The sequence below is a fragment of the Moschus berezovskii genome, chromosome 25 (genome assembly GCF_049115385.1).
Source record: "Moschus berezovskii isolate FMDL1 chromosome 25, NW_MosBer_1.0, whole genome shotgun sequence".
In the NCBI taxonomy this organism is placed as follows: domain Eukaryota; kingdom Metazoa; phylum Chordata; class Mammalia; order Artiodactyla; family Moschidae; genus Moschus; species Moschus berezovskii.
The window spans coordinates 26,411,030-26,431,864 of NC_142484.1; the positions used below are offsets into that span (position 1 = coordinate 26,411,030).

The window sequence follows — 20,835 nt, forward strand, 5'->3', positions numbered from 1 at the left end:
GAAGACTATCTTATCTTATAAGAATAGATGCTTTCTTCAGACAAGCAGATCTTAAAAGAAGCGGCAGGGATAGAACTGAGCTGTGCATGACTAATTTTTCCTTCCTATTCTAGCAAGCAATAAGTCACTGTGCTTCCTCTAGGAAAGGGGAAGAAAGCAGCTGGAAGGAGGCCTGGAGTGTTTTGCTGGTGTAGATCCCTTCACAATGAAGGAAGTGACAGGAGTGAGGCCGACTGTTCCCCTTTTCCCCTGCACAATGATGCGTTTGTGACTCTCTCTTTTCTCCCCGCAGTCATACAGTTTGGATTTGTGACATTATTCGTGGCCTCTTTTCCTTTGGCCCCTCTTCTCGCGCTCTTAAATAACATCATAGAGATTCGAGTGGATGCCTGGAAGCTTACGACGCAGTACAGAAGACCTGTAGCTGCTAAGGCTCATAGCATAGGTGTTTGGCAAGACATTCTTTATGGAATGGCTGTCCTTTCTGTTGCAACTAATGTAAGTAGACCTATTTCAGCGGAAACTGTAATTGATTTATTTTCTTGGGGATAGAGAGGTTGTGAATAATGTTTAACTCAATATTTACATTGATTTCATCATGGTGACCTTCAAAGAGACAAAACGTAAACTTTTATGTCGGAGAAGGCAATGACAAGCCACTCCAGTACTCTTGCCTGGAAAATCCCATGGATGGAGGAGCCTGGTAGGCTGCAGTCCATGGGGTCGCTAAGGGTCGGACACGACTGAGCGACTTCACTTTCACTTTTCACTTTCACACATTGGAGAAGGAAATGGCAACCCACTCCAGTGTTCTTGCCTGGAGAATCCCAGGGATGGGAGAGCCTGGTGGGCTTCCGTCTATGGGGTCACACAGAGTTGGACACGACTGAAGTGACTTTGCAGCAGCAGCAACAGCAGCAAACTTTTATGTGCTAAACAACACAAATTTGTGACATGCAAACTCTTGGAAATACAAGGAAAATTGTAAAACATTAAAATATCATGATACCCATACCACGTGACAAAGTAGACAGAAAATAAGTAGCGGTATAAAGAATTTAAGTAATACAATTAAAGCTTGATTATATATAAAGTTGTGTAGTACAAATAGAATATAAAACATTTACCTGTTATTTTTATGGAGCATTTATTTAAAAGGTAATAAAATTGAATTCCCAAAAGCTGAAATTTTACAATGCATATTCACGTACAATAATGGTATAAAAAATGAATTTGATAATAAGATAGCCAAAAAAGAAACTTTAGCCACTTAATATTCATGCTTCCAGGAAAGCTTATTGCACAAAGAAGAAATAAAATTGAAATTACAAGGAGAACTTAATTAAAATGAAAGTGAAGTCACTCAGTTGTGTCTGACTCTTTGCGACCCCATGGACTGTAGCCTACCAGACTCCTCCATCCATGGGATTCTCCAGGCAAGAGTGCTGGAGTGGGGTGCCATTTCCTTCTCCAAACAAATCAGCTAAAACCATATTTATAAAAAGTGTATACCAATAAATGATTTTATTATTGAAAAGAAGGAAAGTCTGAACTGAGCCTGTTATATGAAACTAAGAAAAAAATGTAAAAGTAATCAATAGAAAGTAGTAAGAAAGAAAGAATAAAGGTATATGCAGAAATAATCACATTAGAAAACAAATAAAAGGTAATATAATTGTTAAATAAATCAAGAGTTGGCTCATTGAAAAGATAAAATTCTGACAACCTCAAAAAAGAATTACAATGCACAGGTGAGAAAATTATAAAAATACTACATATATATATATTCTAATACATTTTAAAATCTGTTTGAAATTGTCACTTTTTTAGAAAATAAAACTGCCAAAATGTGCTCAGTGAGTGATATAAAACATGAAATGTACCAGTAGCTATACTATAGGAGCAATATTAAAATATTTTTAAAATCTATCACTAAAAATGTAGATGGCAGAGCAAAATGATTTTGAATTGACTCATCTTACCCAAAGGAAACATGACATTTACACTATTCCAGAGCTTAGGAAAAGATGGGAAACTACCATTCCTACGAATCAAATACTGAAATTAATTGCACTGAACTATGGGAAATTTACCAGTACATGGTCTTCTGTTTCTGCATTCCCTTATACACCCCCTCACACACACACACACACACACACACACACATACACACAGAGTCAGTCCTATCCTATGAAACTGATACAGGCAAGTAAAATTTGGTTAAAGAGTAGAACTGTATTATGAAATAGTAAGAAATGTAAGAAATAGCAAGGCAAGATGGAAGAGACAGATACAGGTATGGTGTTTTTGGAAACAAATAGGTTAAATTTTCAATGTAACTCTTTCTAGCTATGAAATCTTGTAATACTAATCATACACCATAAATGAACTATTTCACATTTTAGGGCAAAGACTCATATGTTAACATGACTAGTAATAGCATACTAGTAATTTTGCATCCTTAAGGCACAAAGATCTGCATGATATACAAATCAGACTTTCATAAACCGGCATTATCAGCTCATGATTTTCCTCTTGCTTTGTCCTTTAGGCTGTTATTGTTGCATTTACATCGGACATGGTTCCCCGTTTAGTTTACCGGTATGCCTACTCAGTAAACGAAACTTGTCCTATGAGAGGGTATGTCAATAACAGCCTATCCGTATTCCTCATAGCCGATTTTCCAAACAACACCGTACCTTCGGAAAAACGAGACTACAACACTTGCAGGTTTTCTCTTGTTTTCATTTTGCTTTTTAAATGTATTTCTTAAGTTCTCTGTTTTCTTCATGTCTTAACAAAAATTTACTTGAGGCAGTAAAGATCTTGGATAAAGTACATCAGTTCTAAAATTCACACATTGTATGGTTCTGATTTGTAAAAAGTAGAATACTCAAAGGGCTTCCCTGGTGGCTCAGAGGTTAAAGCGTCTGCCTCCAATGTGGGAGACCTGGGTTCGATCCCTGGGTCGGGAAGATCCCCTGGAGAAGGAAATGGTAACCCACTCCAGTATTCTTGCCTGGAGAATCCCATGGACGGAGAAGCCTGGTAGGCTACCGTCCACGGGGTCGCAAAGAGTCGGACACGACTGAGCGACTGAACGGAACGGAACAGACGGAGAATACTCACGGAACAGACAGAGAATACTCAAAAGTAAGAGAATACTATCGGTAAAGATAATGTCACTTTTGAATTGTTTCTTAATTTCTAAATTTATTGGAAAAATTTTCTCCAGCAAATGTTCCCTTGATTCAAGCTGTAATGTCTCTAGATCACACAGCATGGTCATATTATATTTGCATTCAACCTACTTGAATTTAACTATGTGTCCTCAAACAGAGAGAGAGGAAGAGAGAAAGAACAATATAGTTTGTTCATTAGCCATCCCGTTTGAAAGGTTTCTTCAATGCAGGGAGTGTGAAATTGGATTTGTAAACCTGCTCTTTTCACACTTTGTGTCTCATGAACTGTGCGGATCTTTTTACTTTAGGATTTAAAGATCATTTATGTGTGTGTATGTATATGTGTGTATATATGTATATATGTGTGTGTGTGTTTATATATGTGTATATATATGTGTGTGTATACACACACACACGTATATATGGTATATCAAAGCTTTTAAACTTAAACCTTAAATCAACTGCTTCATCTGGGATTCCAGTAAAAACAGCAATATCTGTTTTTGTCTACCTGCAACACAAGTAGACAAAAACATTTTTATATTCCATATTTTTATTTTTGGCTGCCCGCGGGCTTTCTCCAGTTGCAACAAGTGGGGCTTAGTCTCTAGTTATGGTGGGCTTCTCATTGCAGTGGCTTCTCTTGTTGCAGAGCATGGGCTCTAGGCGCGCTAACTCAGTAGTTTTGGCACACAGTCTCAGCCTCCATGGGGCACGTGGTATCCTCCCACACCAGGAATAGAACCTGTGACCCCATTGACGAGGCAGACTCCCAACCACTGGACCATTAGGGAAGTCCTAGTCCATATTTATATAGAGAAGAATAATAACAAGTGTCAGATTTCTTGATGCCATCACTTCCTAGCTGGACTGAATCTTGGAAGAACATCAATATCTAGACACATTATAGAAAAAAAAAGTGCACTCACAAATTGAACACCAGGGAAACCCCCAAAGGATAATAAGTAACACGAAAACAATGCTGCGTCATGTAAACCAAAAGAAAACAGAGTTTCAAGAAAATGAGAATGGTCAACAGTGTCAAGTTCTGTTCTTCACAGACATAAAAATAAGATGTGAATTAAAATGTTCCTTCAATTTAATGACCAGAGACAGTTGGTGTCTGTGGAGTGATGGTAGAACTGAGTTGTTAAGGAATAGGAAGAAAGGGAATGGAAAGAAAAGAGCAAGTTTAGCTAACTCCTGAGAAACTTGTCTTCGTGGCAAGAGAGAAGTTTCACTTGTTTCTCCTGCTACATCTATACTATACATTAGTAGCATATGGTTATGATTATCTGTATAGGAAAGATAAATGTTTGGTAATAAGCAGTTATTTTCCTTTGACTTGACTTTTGTGGTCAACTAAAAGGGTCTCTTACAAGAAACAATATGAATTTATGCTAGGTCTCTTTGTTTGAAGTTATAGCTTATTTTTTGCGTTGACTTCCATTTTTTCAGGTACAGAGATTACAGAAATCCTCCTGACAGTGAGGACAAATATGTTCCTAATATTCAGTACTGGCATGTCCTTGCTGCCAAGATGACCTTCATTATAACCATGGAGGTAAGCCTTTCTTAACTTTCATGGCAGTAAGTCTCTTTTCACCCTTCAGGCATATATTTCTAAGAGTATCTGTTGAGCAGAAAATTAGCGTTATCTCAGTGGAGTGTTTTGAAGGAAGTATTTGTTGTCATAAGAAGTAAGTTAGGAATAGTTTAAGTACAGTGGATTGCCTGTTATTCCTTGCTATTGTTGAAGATACCAAGGTCACAGAAAAGAAAAATTAAGACCTCTTCCCTTGAGGTCAGAGGATCCACCAATTTTACTGAACACCTGTTATGTACCAGTTCCAGAAGTTATAATAATAACTTTCTACGTTCAGCCTTATTATTCACCCTTGACAAATAAATCTGACAGTCAGCAAAATTAAGTAGTTGGTTTAAAGATAATCAGCTAATATTAAAACTGAGTTTCAATGCCAGATATCTCACTGCCAAACCTCCACTCACTCTTCCCACTATATCACATTTCCTTCCTTGTAGAATAGCTAGTATAATTATGGATATAAGACAAGAGAACCAATTGAGAGAGGGTGTTTGACCAAGGTTTAAACCGAGGGCCACAAATCATGAGACATTAAGGGAGAGATAAATAAATGTAGGGCTTCCATGGTGGCTCAGTGGTAAAGAACCTGCCTGCAAATTCAGGAGATGAAGGTTCAATCCATGGGTTGGGAAGATCCTCGGGAGAAGTAAGTAACAACCCATCGAGTAGAAGTAGTGGCAACCCATGGAGTGGGGAGTCTGGCAGGCTGCAGCCCACGAGGTCACAAAAGAGTTGGACACGACTTAGCGACTAAACAACTAAGAAATATAAGGCACTTATTCACTTGAATGTTGGTGGTGGTGTTCAGTTGCTAAGTTGTGTCTGACTCTTTGTGACTCTTTGCCATCCCCATGGATGGCAGCACAACAGGCTTCCCTGTCTTTCACTATCTTCTGGAGTTTGCTCAAGCACATGTCCATCAAATCGGTGAGGCCAGGCAACCACTTCATCTTCTGTTGCCCCTTCTCCTCCTGCCTTCCATCTTTCCCAGCATCAGGGTCTTTTCAAATGAGTCAGCTCTTTGCATCAGGTGGTGAAAGTACTGGAGCTTCAGTTTCGGTATCAGTCCTTCCAATTAATATTCAGGATTGATTTCCTTTTGGATTGACTGGTTTGATCTCCTTGCACTCCAATGGACTCTCAAGAGTCTTCTCCCAACACCACAATTCAAAGGCATCATTCTGCGATGCTCAGCCTTCTTAATGGTCCAACTCCCATATCAGTACATGACTACTGGAAGTATCATAGCTTTGACTAATGGGACTTTTGTTGGCAAAGTGATGTCTCTGCTTTTTAATATGCTGTCTAGGTTTGTCACAGCTTTTCTTCCAAGGAGCAAGTGTCTTTAAATTTCCTGGCTGGAATCACCATCTGCAGTTTTTGAAGCCCAGTCTATCACTGTTTCCACTGTTGCCCCCCCCCACATCTATTTGCCATGAAGTGATAGAACTGGATGCCATTTTCTTAGTGTTTTTTGAATGTTGAGTATTAAGCCAGCTTTTTCACTCTCCACTTGCACCTTAATCAAGAGGTTCTTTAGTTCTTCTTTGCTTTCTGTCATTAAGGTGGTGTCATCTACATATCTAAGGTTATTGATATATCTCCTGGATCTTGATTCCAGCTTGTGAGTCACCCAGCCTAGCATTTTCCATGATATATTCTGCATAGAAATTAAATAAGCAGGGTGACAATATATATACAGCCTTGATGTATTCCTTTTCCAATTTTGAACCAGTCCATTGTCCCATGTCTGGTTCCAAAGGTTGCTATTTGACCTGCATACAGGTTTCTCAGGAGGCAGGTGAGGTGGTCTGCTATTCCTATCTCTTTAAGAATTGTTCACAGTTTGTTATGATCCACACAGTCAAAGGCTTTAACATAGTCAATGAAACAGAAGTAGATGTTTCTCTGGAATTCTCTTGCATATGGATATTGACAATTTGATCTTGGTTGCCTTTTCTAAATCCAACTTGAACATCTGGAAGTTCTTGGTTAACATCCTGTTGAAGCCTAGCTTAAAGGATTTTGTGTAATACCGTCAGTTCAGTTCAGTTGCTCAGTCATGTCCAACTCTTTGCGACCCCATGAATCACAGCACGCCAGGCCTCCCTGTCCATCACCAACTTCTGGAGTTCACTCAAACTCATGTCCTTCGAGTCGGTGATGTCATCCAGCCGTCTCATTCTCTGTCGTCCCCTTCTCCTCCTGCCCCCAATCCCTCCCAGCATCAGAGTCTTTTCCAGTGAGTCAACTCATCGCATGAGGTTGCCAAAGTATTGGAGTTTCAGCTTTAGCATCAGTCCTTCCAATGAGCACCCAGGACTGATCTCCTTTAGGATGGACTGATTGGATCTCCTTGCAGTACAAGGGACTCTCAAGAGTCTTCTCCAACACCACAGTTCAAAAGCATCAATTCTTCGGCGATCAGCTTTCTTCACAGTCCAACTCTCACATTAATACATGACCACTGGAAAAACCATATATTTGACTATACGGACCTTTGTTGGCAAAGTGATATCTCTGCTTTTTAATATGCTATCTAGGTTGGTCATAACTTTTCATCCAAGGACTAAGCGTCTTTTAATTTCATGGCTGCAACCACCATCTGCAGTGAATTTGGAACACCCCAAAATAAAGTCTGACACTGTTTCCACTGTTTCCCCATCTATTTCCCATGTAGTGATGGGACCAGATGCCATGATCTTAGTTTTCTGAATGTTGAGCTTCAAGCCAACTTTTTCACTCTCCTCTTTCACTTTCATCAAGAGGCTTTACAGTTCCTCTTCACTTTCTGCCATAAGGGTGGTGTCATCTGCATATCTGAGGTTATTGACATTTCTCCCAGCAATCTTGATTCCAGCTTGTGCTTTTTCCAGCTCAGTGTTCCTCATGATGTACTCTGGATATAAGTTAAAAAAGCAGGGTGACAATATACGACCTTGACGTACTCCTTTTCCTATTTGGAACCAGTCTGTTCCATGTCCAGCTCTAACTGTTGCTTCCTGACCTGCATACAGGTTTCTCAAGAGGCAGGTCAGGTGGTCTGGGATTCCCATCTCTTTCAGAGTTTTCCACAGTTTGTTGTGATCCACCCGTTCAAAGGCTTTGGCATAGTCAATGAAGCAGAAATAGATGTTTTTCTGGAACTCTCTTGCTTTTTCCATGATCCAATGAATGTTGGCAATTTGATCTCTGGTTCTTCTGCCTTTTCTAAAACCTGCTTGAACATCTGGAAGTTCACGGTTCACGTATTGCTGAAGCCTGGCTTGGAGAATTTTGAGCATGACTTTACTAGTGTGTGAGATGAGTGCAATTGTGCAGTAGTTTGAGCATTCTTTGGCATTGCCTTTCTTTGGGATTGGAGTGAAAACTGACCTTTTCCAGTCTTGTGGCCACTGCTAAGTTTGCCAAATTTGCTGGCGTAATGAGTGCAGCACATTAACAGCATCATCTTTTCGGCTTTGAAATAGCTTAGCTAGAATTCCATCACCTCCCCTATCTTTGTTCATAGTAATGCTTCCTAAGTCCTGCTTGATTTCACACTCCAGGATGTCTGGCTGCAGGTGTTCTCAGTTCACATACTGCTGAAGCCTAGCTTGTAGGATTTTGAGCATTAGTAACGGCCAATAATAGGCTAGATAAGTCTAAGGCAAAAAAATGCAAATTCCAATCAGTTTTTGTTTAATTTTATTCTTACTGAGGTTGTGTATATAATTTAAATCTCTACCCCTCTCAGTTCTTTACGAATTTGTCACTTTCATTCCCACATTTTCCATCAGTGTTTTAGATCACCTTTTAGCCTGGTAAATTACAAAAAGAATTCTTTTGAATTTTTGTTTTTGTTTATTTATGATTTTCATTACAGGTTCTGACTCACCATCATTCTGGGAGTTTAACTTCTCTTGTATTAAATACAGTATTTTCTTCAATCTGTGTTTTTCCCATTCTCGGATTACTGGTTTATTAAGATGAAGCACATCTTTTATTAATTTTCTGAGGAAAATGGGCAATTTTTAAGAACTTGAATATTAAAATTGCTTATTTTTCTCATAGATGTTTAATTGGTATAGTATTCAAGAGTAGAAGTCATTTTCCCTGAAAAATTTTGAATCAAATTTATTTAAGTATTCCTGAAATTTTAAGACATTGCTCTATTTTCTGTCAGCTTCCAGTGTGCTATAAAGTTACAATACCATTATAATTTTCCAGTGTTTGTTTATGATCCATTTATATGTCAATAAACTTTGAGGATTCTCTCACTAGACCTTCTCTCATGAAACTTCACCAGAAAGTCATGTGATATTGTCCAATATTCATTGTTTTGGACACTCACTAAACTCCTTGGATCTGCAAATGTTATTACCCTTTAAGTTGAGACAATTTGCTTGTATTATTTCTTTGGTAATTTCCTTCTTTTCTCTGTCCTACTTTCTGAGACTTTTCTTATTCAGATGTTAACAACTGTTTTGAAATTCTAATTATCATTTATTTCCTCTTTTATAAATAGTCCAGTTTGTGTTTTTGTCTTGTTATGCTACTGTTCTCTCGTTCCCATGATTCTCTCTATATCCTCTTAGATATCCTAAATGGACAGTAGATCCTATTTGTCCATTTCCATCTCACTCTTCCATGTTAGAGTCTTCCTTACATATTTGGTTGGTCTTAGCAATCTGCTCATATTTAAGAGCGAAACAATGATACCTGATCATGAGCTTTGTGTACATACCGGAAGAAGATCATTTTGGGTGGGTTTCACAATAGGCTGAAAAAGGGGCCTTTTCATTTGAGACCTACAAAATTTTGATATCTATAATTCTAATTTCTCTGATTAGGTATATTTTCTAGAGGAAAAAAAATCATTCAACCTCCTGCTTGTTGAGCTATTTCATGGCTGTGTTGAGAGCCAAGAAGGGAAGGAGGGATTAGAGACCTTGTGATTCAGAATGCTTAACTTCACTGAGTTGTCCTCTTTTCAGTATGATGCCACATCATCTTCTGCCATCTCTGCTGCCTCTGAGTGCACAGCTTCCTGTTTTAATTTCTGCAGAAAATAAAGCACTCAATTGCTGCCGGGCAGGGGTTGGAGAGAAGTAATACCCGAATGTGGATGAGAGAGAGGTTCTGAAAATTCATCTGCCCCTTATACAGATTTTTAAATGATCCTCTTATTTTTAACTCCACCCACACTATGACTTCACAATCCTCAGCACCATCTTTCCTGAACTTTTTTGATGATTCAAGACAAAACTGGCTTTTGTCTTGGTTTCTACCATCACGGTATCATCAATTGCAAATTTAAGTGCCAGCTTTCTTCACTCTCGAGTCTGTTTTCACTGTTTCCTCCCTTTTTTTTGTTTCTTTGTGAACAATACAATTTATTAATTTCTTTACAAATATTTGATGAGGTTTCAGGAGGAAGCATAAATAAAGAGTATATTCAATAACCAAGTTCAAGTGGAATCTCTGTAATTACATATTTTAGTATATATTTATTTATTTATTTGCTTAATGTTGGATTTATAGGAAAGTTCCAAGACCAAGGACTAAATCTTCTTGCTTTTCCTTCTATCTGCTGTGTCAAGCACAGTTTATTGAATGAATGAAACTATTTGTAAGAACATTTTGCCGAACATTTGATAGCTGAACAGTGTCTCTGATTTTCTTTTATGTTTCCTCTAGCATGTTGTGTTTTTAATTAAATTTCTCTTGGCCTGGATGATCCCTGATGTTCCAAAAGATGTTCTGGAAAGAGTCAAGCGAGAAAAGTTAATGACTGTCAAGATTCTCCATGACTTTGAACTTAACAAACTAAAAGAGAACTTGAGGTTGAATTCTGCTTCTTCTACTGATTTTACCAGGCATTTCGCTATCAAGGAAAACAAAGAAAATCTGGCTGAATCAACAACCTATTTAACACAATGAGCAGGCAGTTGGTTGCCTGTCTGGCTTCACAGTTTATCTGGATTTGGAGCCAGAAGCCATGTGTCTTTTACCCTTTCTTCTTCTTCTTTTTTTTTTTAAACTCAGAATTTTTGTACACTTTTATGGAGGCCTTTGTACAGCTTCATGGAGGTTGGAAGAACACCTATCTGCTTCACTGGCTGGACCCTCCCTAGATATTGTTTCTGGGATTCTATAAATGATTGTTAAATGTATGTGTGAAATCAGAATATTGGAAAATCATGGGATGTCGCAGTTTGGAATTAAACACTGGATGTGGGCTCTCCTATCACCTTCTGGTGAAGGTGCACATTTTCATGGTCTTTCTTTTGGGTTGTGTTGTATCTCTACCCTATCAGAGAAAGTATTGGGACAGAAAGAATAGAAGTGAAGAGGTCTACTGAGCCATATATTTATATATATGCATATCCTGCCATTTTAGACTATGCAGGTGAAAAGCCAAAATCAGATAAGTTAGGAAAACTTACATGTTAAAAATACTGGATAGATATGGCAGAGCTTTGTTCTGAAATCATCCTGAATAAGGTAAACTTCCATCAGAATTCCAGATAGACCTTCCAGGTGAACACAAAATTGATTTTTCAAGAGACTGAGCATTTGGATTTCAGCCAAGGACTAATAACTCAGTTCTTTAAATATAACACTTTGGTAGCAGTGGTTTTAAGACTGAATGGTCTTATCTGAGAAACAGCATTAAGAAGGTGTTAGATTGTTTCAGGTCCTTAAGTAAATTTAAGATATAGTGAAGTGATTATGTCTTAGTGGTTTAAGAATGCAAGACAATGTATATTGATTAACTTACTGAATTCAGTCTAAAAAATCGCTAAGATATTTTTAAAAACTGTTTTTCTTCCACAATGCCTATTTTGCATCATGAAGCGAGTCTGAGCATTAACTATTCATGTAAGTTGGGTACAAGTCATTTATGAAATTTTATCTCATTGTTTAAAGCAGTCTCAAGTCTTTTAATGAGTTTACAACTTTTTCTATTGATGCACTGCTGTACAGTGCTGAGTGCCTTGGGTTCCTATGCCTTTGAGCCACAAAGTGTGGTTCAAAAAAAAAGTATGTTTGTTGAATTACTTCTCTGATGCTTTAGCCTATGGCACAGGTACTCTAGTTCTTGTTCTTCTTTCTCTTAAAAATACTTACTACGTATTTTAAACACTATAGAACGATGTTTAATTATACAACATTTGAATCTCTAGTTTTAAATTACACTTCAGTTTCAAAAGAATAGTGTTCTGTAATTGCACACAAAACAAAAAAAAATTTAAGATTTTTTTTCAAAGTAGCATTTCATTATTTGATTCTAATAGTTTTTATAAAATTTCCAGTATTAAGTATATGGAAGGTAATATTAACTAATGATCAATATTAAGCATTTAGAACTGAGGATTATGAATTTTATAAAACCATGAGATGGTTACCCCAATATTAGCAGTAACTGGTCATCCAGTAGGTAGATTTTATGAGTATTGTTGCATAATTTTAAATGTTCTCATTATTGAAGAATGATTTCACTTGTGGAAGAGATGTATTTTCATGCTTGAGAGAACCAGTTAGTTCTACTATGAAAGTAGCCACAGGTGCAGTATCTCTGTCAAATCAAACTCTGTTATTGCAGTGTTGTACATTTTGTACAGCTCATATTGCTTCCTTCCTGGGTGCTAATAAAAAATAAGGAAGAGCATGGAAATTGGTTTCTTGTATATAAGCTTTAATTATTATGGCTGAAGAATGTTTGCAGAGCTAGGTTGTAAGATAAATAAAACAAATTTAATTCACAAGGTTATCTGTAACACTGCAATCTGAAACCAACTCAAGTGTTGAGTTTCTAGGTTGTACAGAGAAACTAGCAAGGAAGGAAGTAGTTTTTAAGTTAAGTAAATAGTTCCTATGAGGTAGATAGTTTCCTTTTAAAATGCTTTGTACTCACCTTTCAGTTTTCTACCAAGAAATTTCTCACATTTTAAAAGGACATACAAGTATCGGTCACTTTCCTAAACAATAAACAAAACCCGAAGTGAAAAAATAAACAAAATCTGATGCCAAATCGGTTCAGATAGATTTGTCTTATCATCTCGAGTTGCAACAGGGGAGTCTGTCCTCCTCTCGAGTTGCGAGGGGGACATCAGGGTTCCTCTTGAGTTGCAGCAGGGAAGTCGGGGTTCCTCTCAAGATGTGGCAGGAAATTAGGGGTTCCTCTCGAGTTGTGACAGGGAACTCTGGATTCCTCTCGAGTTGCAACGGGGAACTCAGGATTCAACTCATGTCACTGAAGGGGAATTGGACCTCATCTAGAGTGGAGGCGGGGAACTCGGGGTTCTTCTCCAGTTGCGGCGGGAAACTCTGCATTCCTCTCGAGTTGCCACGGAACTATAGGGGTTCCTCTTAAGGTGCAAAATGGTAGTCAGTCCTCATCTAGAGTTGAGGTGAGGAACTCGGGTTTCCTCTCAGTTTGCCACAGGGGACCCATTAGTTATTGTGAGAGGGCTGAATTGAGCATCTGATTACCAAAAGCAAGTTGATATTTATCAGCATGGCAGATGTTTTTATCATTCACTGAAACCCATAGCTGTTTTTTTTTTTCATAAATGTTCCAGAAATCATTTGAGATTTTATTCAAAATAACATTAAGTACAAAATTTTAAAAATTGGAAAAAAAAAAAAACTCTTCAAATGTCATCTCAAATTCTTGCCTTCATCAGATTTTCTTTGCACAAAAGAAGCAGAATCCACTTCAAGACATTACTTTTACAGGAACCCATCAAAAAACAGGTGGGGGCTTAAGAAATGGAATGCTGTATTTTTGCTATATTTTATGATCCCTTGACTTTAACAGTTTTCTTTTAACTAAACCATCAAGCAAGTTATCAAGGAAAGAAGATAAACAGGAGGCTAAGAGGAAGGAGCTAAGGAGTTCTTTCCTTATGAAGAGTTCTTTCCTTATGAAACTTTGTGTACCTCTGTGGGGATAGAAGTGTTGGGAGGTGCGTGGTGCAGCTGTGTGTCTTTCCTAAGCCATCTAATGAGGGTGAGAGAAAAGTCAAAGAAATTTCAAGTTAAAAGTTCTTATGTGTCAAAATAAAACTTTTGATTCCAAAGTGACTTTGTAGTGTCAGGTGCCCTGTGTAACCCTGGGATCTCTGTTGATTTACTGCAGTTGTGGGTAAGGAATTTGTACTACTGATTCAGAAGGTGAATCTGTTGCTGTGAAAGAACCTCTCTAATAGTTGATTTTGGAGAAGGATATGGCAACCCACTCCAGTGTTCTTGCCTGGAGAATCCCAGGGATGGGGGAGCCTGGTGGGCTTCCGTCTATGGGGTCACACAGAGTCGGACACGACTGAAGTGACTTAGCAGTAGCAGTAGCAGCAGTAGCAGCAGCAGCAGCAATAGTTGATTTTAGTTAGTTATTATGTTTCCCTGGTAGCTCAGTCAGTAAAGAATCTGCAATACAGGAGACCCAGGTTCAATCCCTGGGTCGGGAAGATCCCTTGGAGAAGGAAATGACAACCCACTCCAGTATTCTTGCCTAAGGAAGCCCATGGATAGAGAAACCTGGTGAGCTAGTCAATGGGGTCTCAAAAGAGACCAACACAACTGAGTGAATAAACCACCAAAATTATTATGTAATCAAAGAGTAGCATTAAGAAAAATAGCATTGTGAGGTGTACCATTGGCCAGGGTTAGAGCAGCCTGCTCCCATGAATCACTGTAACTATTATGTTATTTTTTTTCTAGACGATATTTAACTTCCCTTATTTGTGTGTGATACTTCAATCACGTCAGTTATTCCAGGATTATGTGAAAATTCAGAAGAATATTAAAAAGGATAGTGTGTTTCAATGTGTATGAGATACCTGCTTCCATTCCCCCAAAACTGACTAGCTATGACTTTCCTATGAATGATTCATGGTGTTAACCAAGAAAACAAGGGCTTTCTTTTCTTCTCTCGCTCTCTCTTTTTTTTTTTTGCAAAGAGGGTGGTATGAGGTACACAGGAAAATTTGCTCTTATGTTGTTTGCTCAGTTGCTTGGTCACGTCTGACTCTTCGCAATGACCTGGACTGTGGACTGCTAGGTTCCTCTGTCCATGGGATTCTCCAGGCAAGAATACTGGAGTGGGTTGCTATTTCCTACTCCAGGAGGTCTCCCCAAACCAGGGATTGAACTCATGTCTCATGTCACCTGCATTCATAGGCAGGTTCATTATCACTAGTGCTACCTGGGAAGCCCATATACATAAATTTCATTCATCTCAAGAGATTCAGAAGGAAATGGCAACCCACCCCAGTATTCTTGCCTAGAGAATCCTGTGGACAGAGGAGCCTGGTGGGCTGCTGTCCATAGGGTCACACAGAGTCGGACACGACTAAAGCGACTTTGCGTGTATGCATGCATTAGAGAAGGAAATGGCAACCTCCAGTATTCTTGCCTGGAGAATCCCAGGGACAGAGGAGCCTGGTGGGTTGCCGTCTGTGAGGCTGCAGAGTCAGACATGACTGAAGTGACTTAGCAGCAGCAGCAACAAGAGATTCAAATACGCATAATGAATAAAGTAATACTTAATTTTAAGCTCCATTTTGATGAACTCAGTTTATTCTTATAGTAAAATGTTGATAATTTTTTTCTGAATTTGAGTGTTCTAAGAGGATTTTAAATCATTTTTGGTTGTCTAGAAACATTAAAATGCATTATATGGGACATGTTTAATTCATAAAATTACAAATTTGTCACATTTAGCTATGCACATTTCTTGAAGAAAGAGTCTGAATGGTCCAGAAAAAAATGGAGAAGGTGGTAATTTTTTGTTGTTTTGCCTTTTTAATCTTTCCTACTTTGAAAGGTGATTAAAATGAACAGAAAAGCCCAAAAAGAAAAATAGTGTGTAGAGATATTTTACAGAATTTTTTCTAAGTCCATCTTTCCCCAAAAGAAATCCACAACAAGCTTCACTGGAATTGTCTGGGCTACTTGTGAGATAATGCATTTCCCTTGTTTCTATCCCATATCCCTAGGAATATAGTCCATGTTGCTGCTAAGTCACATGGAGATGTGCTTTTAAAATCTTCAGGGTTACTTTGTGGGGTGGGATATAAAACTGGTAGGAATTTCATAAAAGTAACAAATTCACTAGCCAAGAGAATTTTATGTAATGACTCCCAAACATCTATCATTCCAACCTATCAGAGAAAAATATGCAAAGGCATGTAGACTCAGGGCTTCCCAATTTGTCAAACTGTTCTAATCCTGCAGTGTGAAGAAGTGACTGAATTCTTCCAATTTTAGTATATGTGCTGCCGAAGCGAGCACATGAAGTGGCTGAATTCTTACAGGAGAAGGCAATGGCAAGCCACTCCAGTACTCTTGCCTGGAAAATCCCATGGATGGAGGAGCCTGGTGGGCTGCAGTCCGTGGGGTGGCTAAGGGTCGGACACGACTGAGCGACTTCACTTTCACTTTTCACTTTCACACATTGGAAATGGCAGCCCACTCCAGTGTTCTTGCCTGGAGAATCCCAGGGATGGGGGAGCCTGGTGGGCTTCCGTCTATGGGGGTCACACAGAGTCGGATACGACTGAAGTGACTTAGCAGCAGCAGCAGCAGCAGCAGAACCCTAGGCCTGTGTAGTTCAGAAAATAATTACATAAAATAACTATGGAAAATCTTAAAAGAGATAAGATTAAATATGTGCTTTTACCAATATATTCAAGAAAATAGAACTGCATATTGGTGAGAAATTATATACATCACATTCTAAATTTAAACAATACAAGTTGATTCTCAGGATATAAGCAGGACCCCAGTAATTTCCTTGGGCTAAAATCAATCATTCTTTGTGAATTCTTTGTTCACAATAAAAATCAAGCTGCTGCTGCTAAGTCACTTCAGTCGTGTCCGACTCTATGTGACCCCATAGACGGCAGCCCACCAGGCTCCCCCGTCCCTGGGATTCTCCAGGCAAGAACACTGGAGTGGGTTGCCATTTCCTTCTCCAATGTGTGAAAGTGGAAAGTGAAAGTGAAGTCGCTCAGTCGTGTCTAACTCGTAGCGACCCCATGGACTGCAGCCCACAGGCTTCTCTGTCCATGGGATTTTCCAGGCAAGAGTACTGGAGCGGCTTGCCATTGCCTTCTCCGAAAAATCAAGCTAGGAAACAATAATAAAAAATAACTAGGAAAATGATGTAACAAATCTTGAAATAACTCACAGATCATATGATGGAATTTAGAAAATAATACTGTAGAACAGAAGATTCGCTATAAAGATAGGACTTTTGTATTGTGGGAGGAAATAGTAATTTTCTGGGAGGGAAGTCTCAGCGCTGCTGATACACCGCCATGTGCGGACACATTGGAGCATGCGTGAACGCGGGACGCTCAGGAAAGAGTCTGTGTAAAACTGCATGCTGTGTTACTGCCCTGAGCTCTCAGTCAAGCTTCACTCAGGGGCTTGGGGCCACTTGCTGACTGGAAAGATGTGAATGTGGAGTAGAAAATATCTTGGATAAGTAGAACCCACTGGATCCGTTTCTGGGCGTCCTTCCCCATGCGCTGTGCTGTGCTCTATTGCTTCACGTGCGTCCAATTCTGTGACCCTGTAGGCGGAAGCTCACCAGGCTCCTCTGGCCATGGGATTCTCCAGGTAAGAATATTGGAATGAGTTTACAAGCCCTCCTCCAGGCGATCTTCCTGACTCATGGATTGATCCTGCGTATCCTGAATTGCAGGCAGATTCTTTACCCCTGAGCCAGCAGGGAGACCTCGTCCTTCCCCATAAGTGGCTTCAAAGACATTCAGAAAGAAAGCTGCATCTTCCCTTCTATCTGCCTCTTTTGTAATCTAACATGACACCATATAAAAGAAAAGACTTCTGGTAAATGCAGCTTCACCAAGTTGGCAAAGTACAAACTACCATGGAGACAAAAATGTTAAAAAAATACCGAAAAACTATTGGTCATTTGAACAATGTGATTAAAAAGTAGACTTCCCTTCATGAAATATTGTACTCAGTATCTGAGGAATAGAAATTTCTTTTCATGCACACCCTTAACATTTACAAACCACACCAAATAACAGTCCATTAAAAGCAAACCAAAACCCCCAGCAATTTCAGTGGGCTAAAATCAATCATATAATTCTTCATTCACAATAAAAATCAAACTATAAAACAATAATAAATAACTAGGAAAATAATGTAACAAATTTTGAAATAACTCACAGATCATATAATGGAATTTACTAAATAATTTCTGGTACACGGTACTGAAAATACTGTGCAGCTCAAATATTATGGGTGCAGTAAATACTTCTCATGGGTTTTTAGGGACAATGCGTAGTTTTTAACTAGGCTACTTTGAAAGAACAAAGAAAAATAGCATCAAAAGAAGATAGTAATATAATTTTTTTTAAGAAAAGGAAAAGGAAGGAAAAATCAATTTAAGAGGAAAAATTGATGCAAAGCGTACAGAAAGCATTCTTAATGGGAACATGTTAGACTCATCCTGTTTTTAATCAGCAGTAAGATATTACACTTCCCATAATAAAATCCTGGTTCTTGTTCAGATTACTGAATCCAGAGAACAACTAGAGAAACTGGGTAAAGGGTTTAAAAAATTGGTTGAAAACATCAGGAAATTTCAAGGCAAAAGGGGCTTGTGGCCTTACAGAACCAGTGTCTAGGAGAGGAAAAAAAAAACAATGTGCAGGAGTTAAACCTGTGCTTATGGTTATTATTTGATCTTAAGGAAATAGAAGATTTCCAAAGCAAAAGTAATAGCTGAAAATAAAAGTTCAACTGAGCATTCAACAGACTCAGGGCCTAGGAAAAAGTTATCTTGAGGTCCTTCCAAGAATAAGTACCCCTGATAAAATTCCAGAGCTTCCTTTTGAAACATTACATATAAGAACACAGGTTGAAAGTTAACAGAATGGACCAAAAATATGCCAAGAAAACACTAAACAAAACAGATTTATGCATATATTAGACGAAGATTGGGAAGCAAGATGTAATACTAGAAATTGAGATATTTTATAATGAAAAATTACTCCAAAATCACTGCAGATGGTGACTGCAGTCATGAAATTAAAAGACGCTTACTCCTTGGAAGGAAAGTTATGACCAACCTAGATAGCATGCTAAAAAGCAAAGACGTTACTTTGGCAACAAAAGTCCATCTAGTCAAAGCTATGGTTTTTCCAGTAGTCATGTATGGATGTGAGAGTTGGACTATAAAGAAAGCTGAGCACCCAAGAATTAATGCTTTTGAACTGTGGTGTTGGAGAAGACTCTTGAGAGTCTCTTGGACTGCAAGGAGATCCAATCAGTCCATCCTAAAGGATGTCCTGAGTGTTCATTGGAAGGACTGATGTTGAAACTGAAATTCAAAACTTTGGCCACTGTAGTGGGAATTCCTAATAATGTACTTTCATAGCCTTGAGAAATTTCACAGAAATAGCACCTGGAAAAACAGCATATATTAAGAAACTATGTTAATGATTATCTTTCATGTTTTTCTTAAAAATAATTGCCTTGTTACAAACCCCAAGGCCAGACCCAGAAGGGAGTAAGACTGGGATCATGAAAGCATGGACTTTGGAACACCAGTGGGTGCCAGGCATGAATGCTGCCTACGCACTTGCTAATTGTTCCAGAGACTAGCCCAGAAGGAAACAGCCTGGGGTAAACACAAGGAGATCTGGACTATGTCAGTGTAGTCCATGACATTTAGGATTAGGTGATTAACACAGCATGTGTCTTGAGAAAGATAAGATCTGAGAAAATCTTGTAGTCTGCAATTAGGAATTAAATCAGGACTCAGAGTGGACTCTGCACTTCAGTCCCATAGAGGCTGCAGGTCCCCTGACCCATAGCACCAGATTTCATGTTCTGTCTTCATTCTCAACACTTGCTCCCAGACAGTTAGTGCAACAGGCCACCTGATATGAAGAACTGACTCATTGGAAAAGACCCTGATGCTGGGAAGGATTGAAGGTGAGAGGAGAAGGGGACGCCAGAGAATGAGATGGTTGGATGCCATCACCAACTCGATGGACATGAGTTTGAATAAGCTCCGGGAGTTGGTGATGGACAGGAAAGCCTCGGGTCCTGCAGTCCATAGAGTCACAAAGAGTCGGACACAACTGAGCAACTGAACTGATAATGAATAATGGTAATTTAAAAAGAACACATGCTCAGACGCTCAGTCATGTCCAACTCTTTGTGACCCCATGGACTGTAGCCACCTAGGCTCCTCCGTCCATGGAATTTTTCAGGCAAGACTGCTGGAGTGGGCCGCCATTTTCTCCTCAAGGGACTCTTCCCAACCCAGGACCAAACTCATGTCTCTTACATCTAGTCTCCTGCATTGGCAGGTGGATTTTTTATGACTAGCTCCACCTGGGGACGTAACTTCTAAATATGTATTATCTAATAACATTGAGGAAAAGATATTTTAAAATGTTGATAAAATTAAAAAGAATAGTAAATCCTCAACTGTGTTTGGAAATGTTCCGTTCCGTCGCTCAGTCGTGTCCGACTCTTTGCAACCCTGAGGACTGTAGCCTACCAGGCTTCTCCGTCCATGGGATTCTCCAGGCAAGAATACTGGAGTGGGTTACCGTTTCCTTCTCCAGGGGATCTTCCCGACCCAAGGATCGAACCCGGGTTTCCCGCATTGGAGGCAGACGCTTTAACCTCTGAGCCACCAGGGAAGCCCTTTTGGAAATGTTACTATGCTCTCAATAACTGATAGACAGCAGTAAAGATATAGAAAAATTAACTGATGTATTCAGTCAATGTGACAACTGACAGAAAAATTATAACACATCCAACAACGGCAAAATACACCTTCTTTACAAGTGCACATCAGTCAAAACGGAACATATCCTGGACCATAAACCATACACAATTCCAAAGGGCTGAAATAATTTAGAATATGTTCTCTGACTATAGTGGATTAAACTACAGACTCAATGGAAAGATAATTCAAAAATCTCCCAAAAGTTCAGAATGAAGCAACATAGTTGTTTATGCCATATGGATCAAAGAAGAAATCTCAATGGGTATTGGATAACATTT

At 38.9% G+C, this 20,835-nt stretch overlaps 1 protein-coding gene across 4 annotated transcripts in view; it reads left to right on the top strand.

The window, feature by feature from the left end:
* Window positions 1–14,669, top strand: part of ANO5 (anoctamin 5) — a 95,828-nt gene extending 81,159 nt beyond the window's left edge. For 2 of the 4 annotated variants that reach the window (XM_088832435.1, XM_055416045.2), the window contains exons 18-21: window positions 293–498; window positions 2,552–2,730; window positions 4,641–4,746; window positions 10,468–14,668. In XM_088832435.1, coding sequence (XP_088688561.1) covers window positions 293–498; window positions 2,552–2,730; window positions 4,641–4,746; window positions 10,468–10,710 — 734 coding nt within the window. In that variant the 3' untranslated portion in view covers window positions 10,711–14,668. Of the gene's footprint in view, window positions 1–292; window positions 499–2,551; window positions 2,731–4,640; window positions 4,747–10,467 lie in introns of all 4 variants that reach the window. The other 2 variants (XM_088832436.1, XM_055416044.2) reach the window with 2 other exon arrangements.
* Window positions 14,670–20,835: the final 6,166 nt, after the last annotated feature.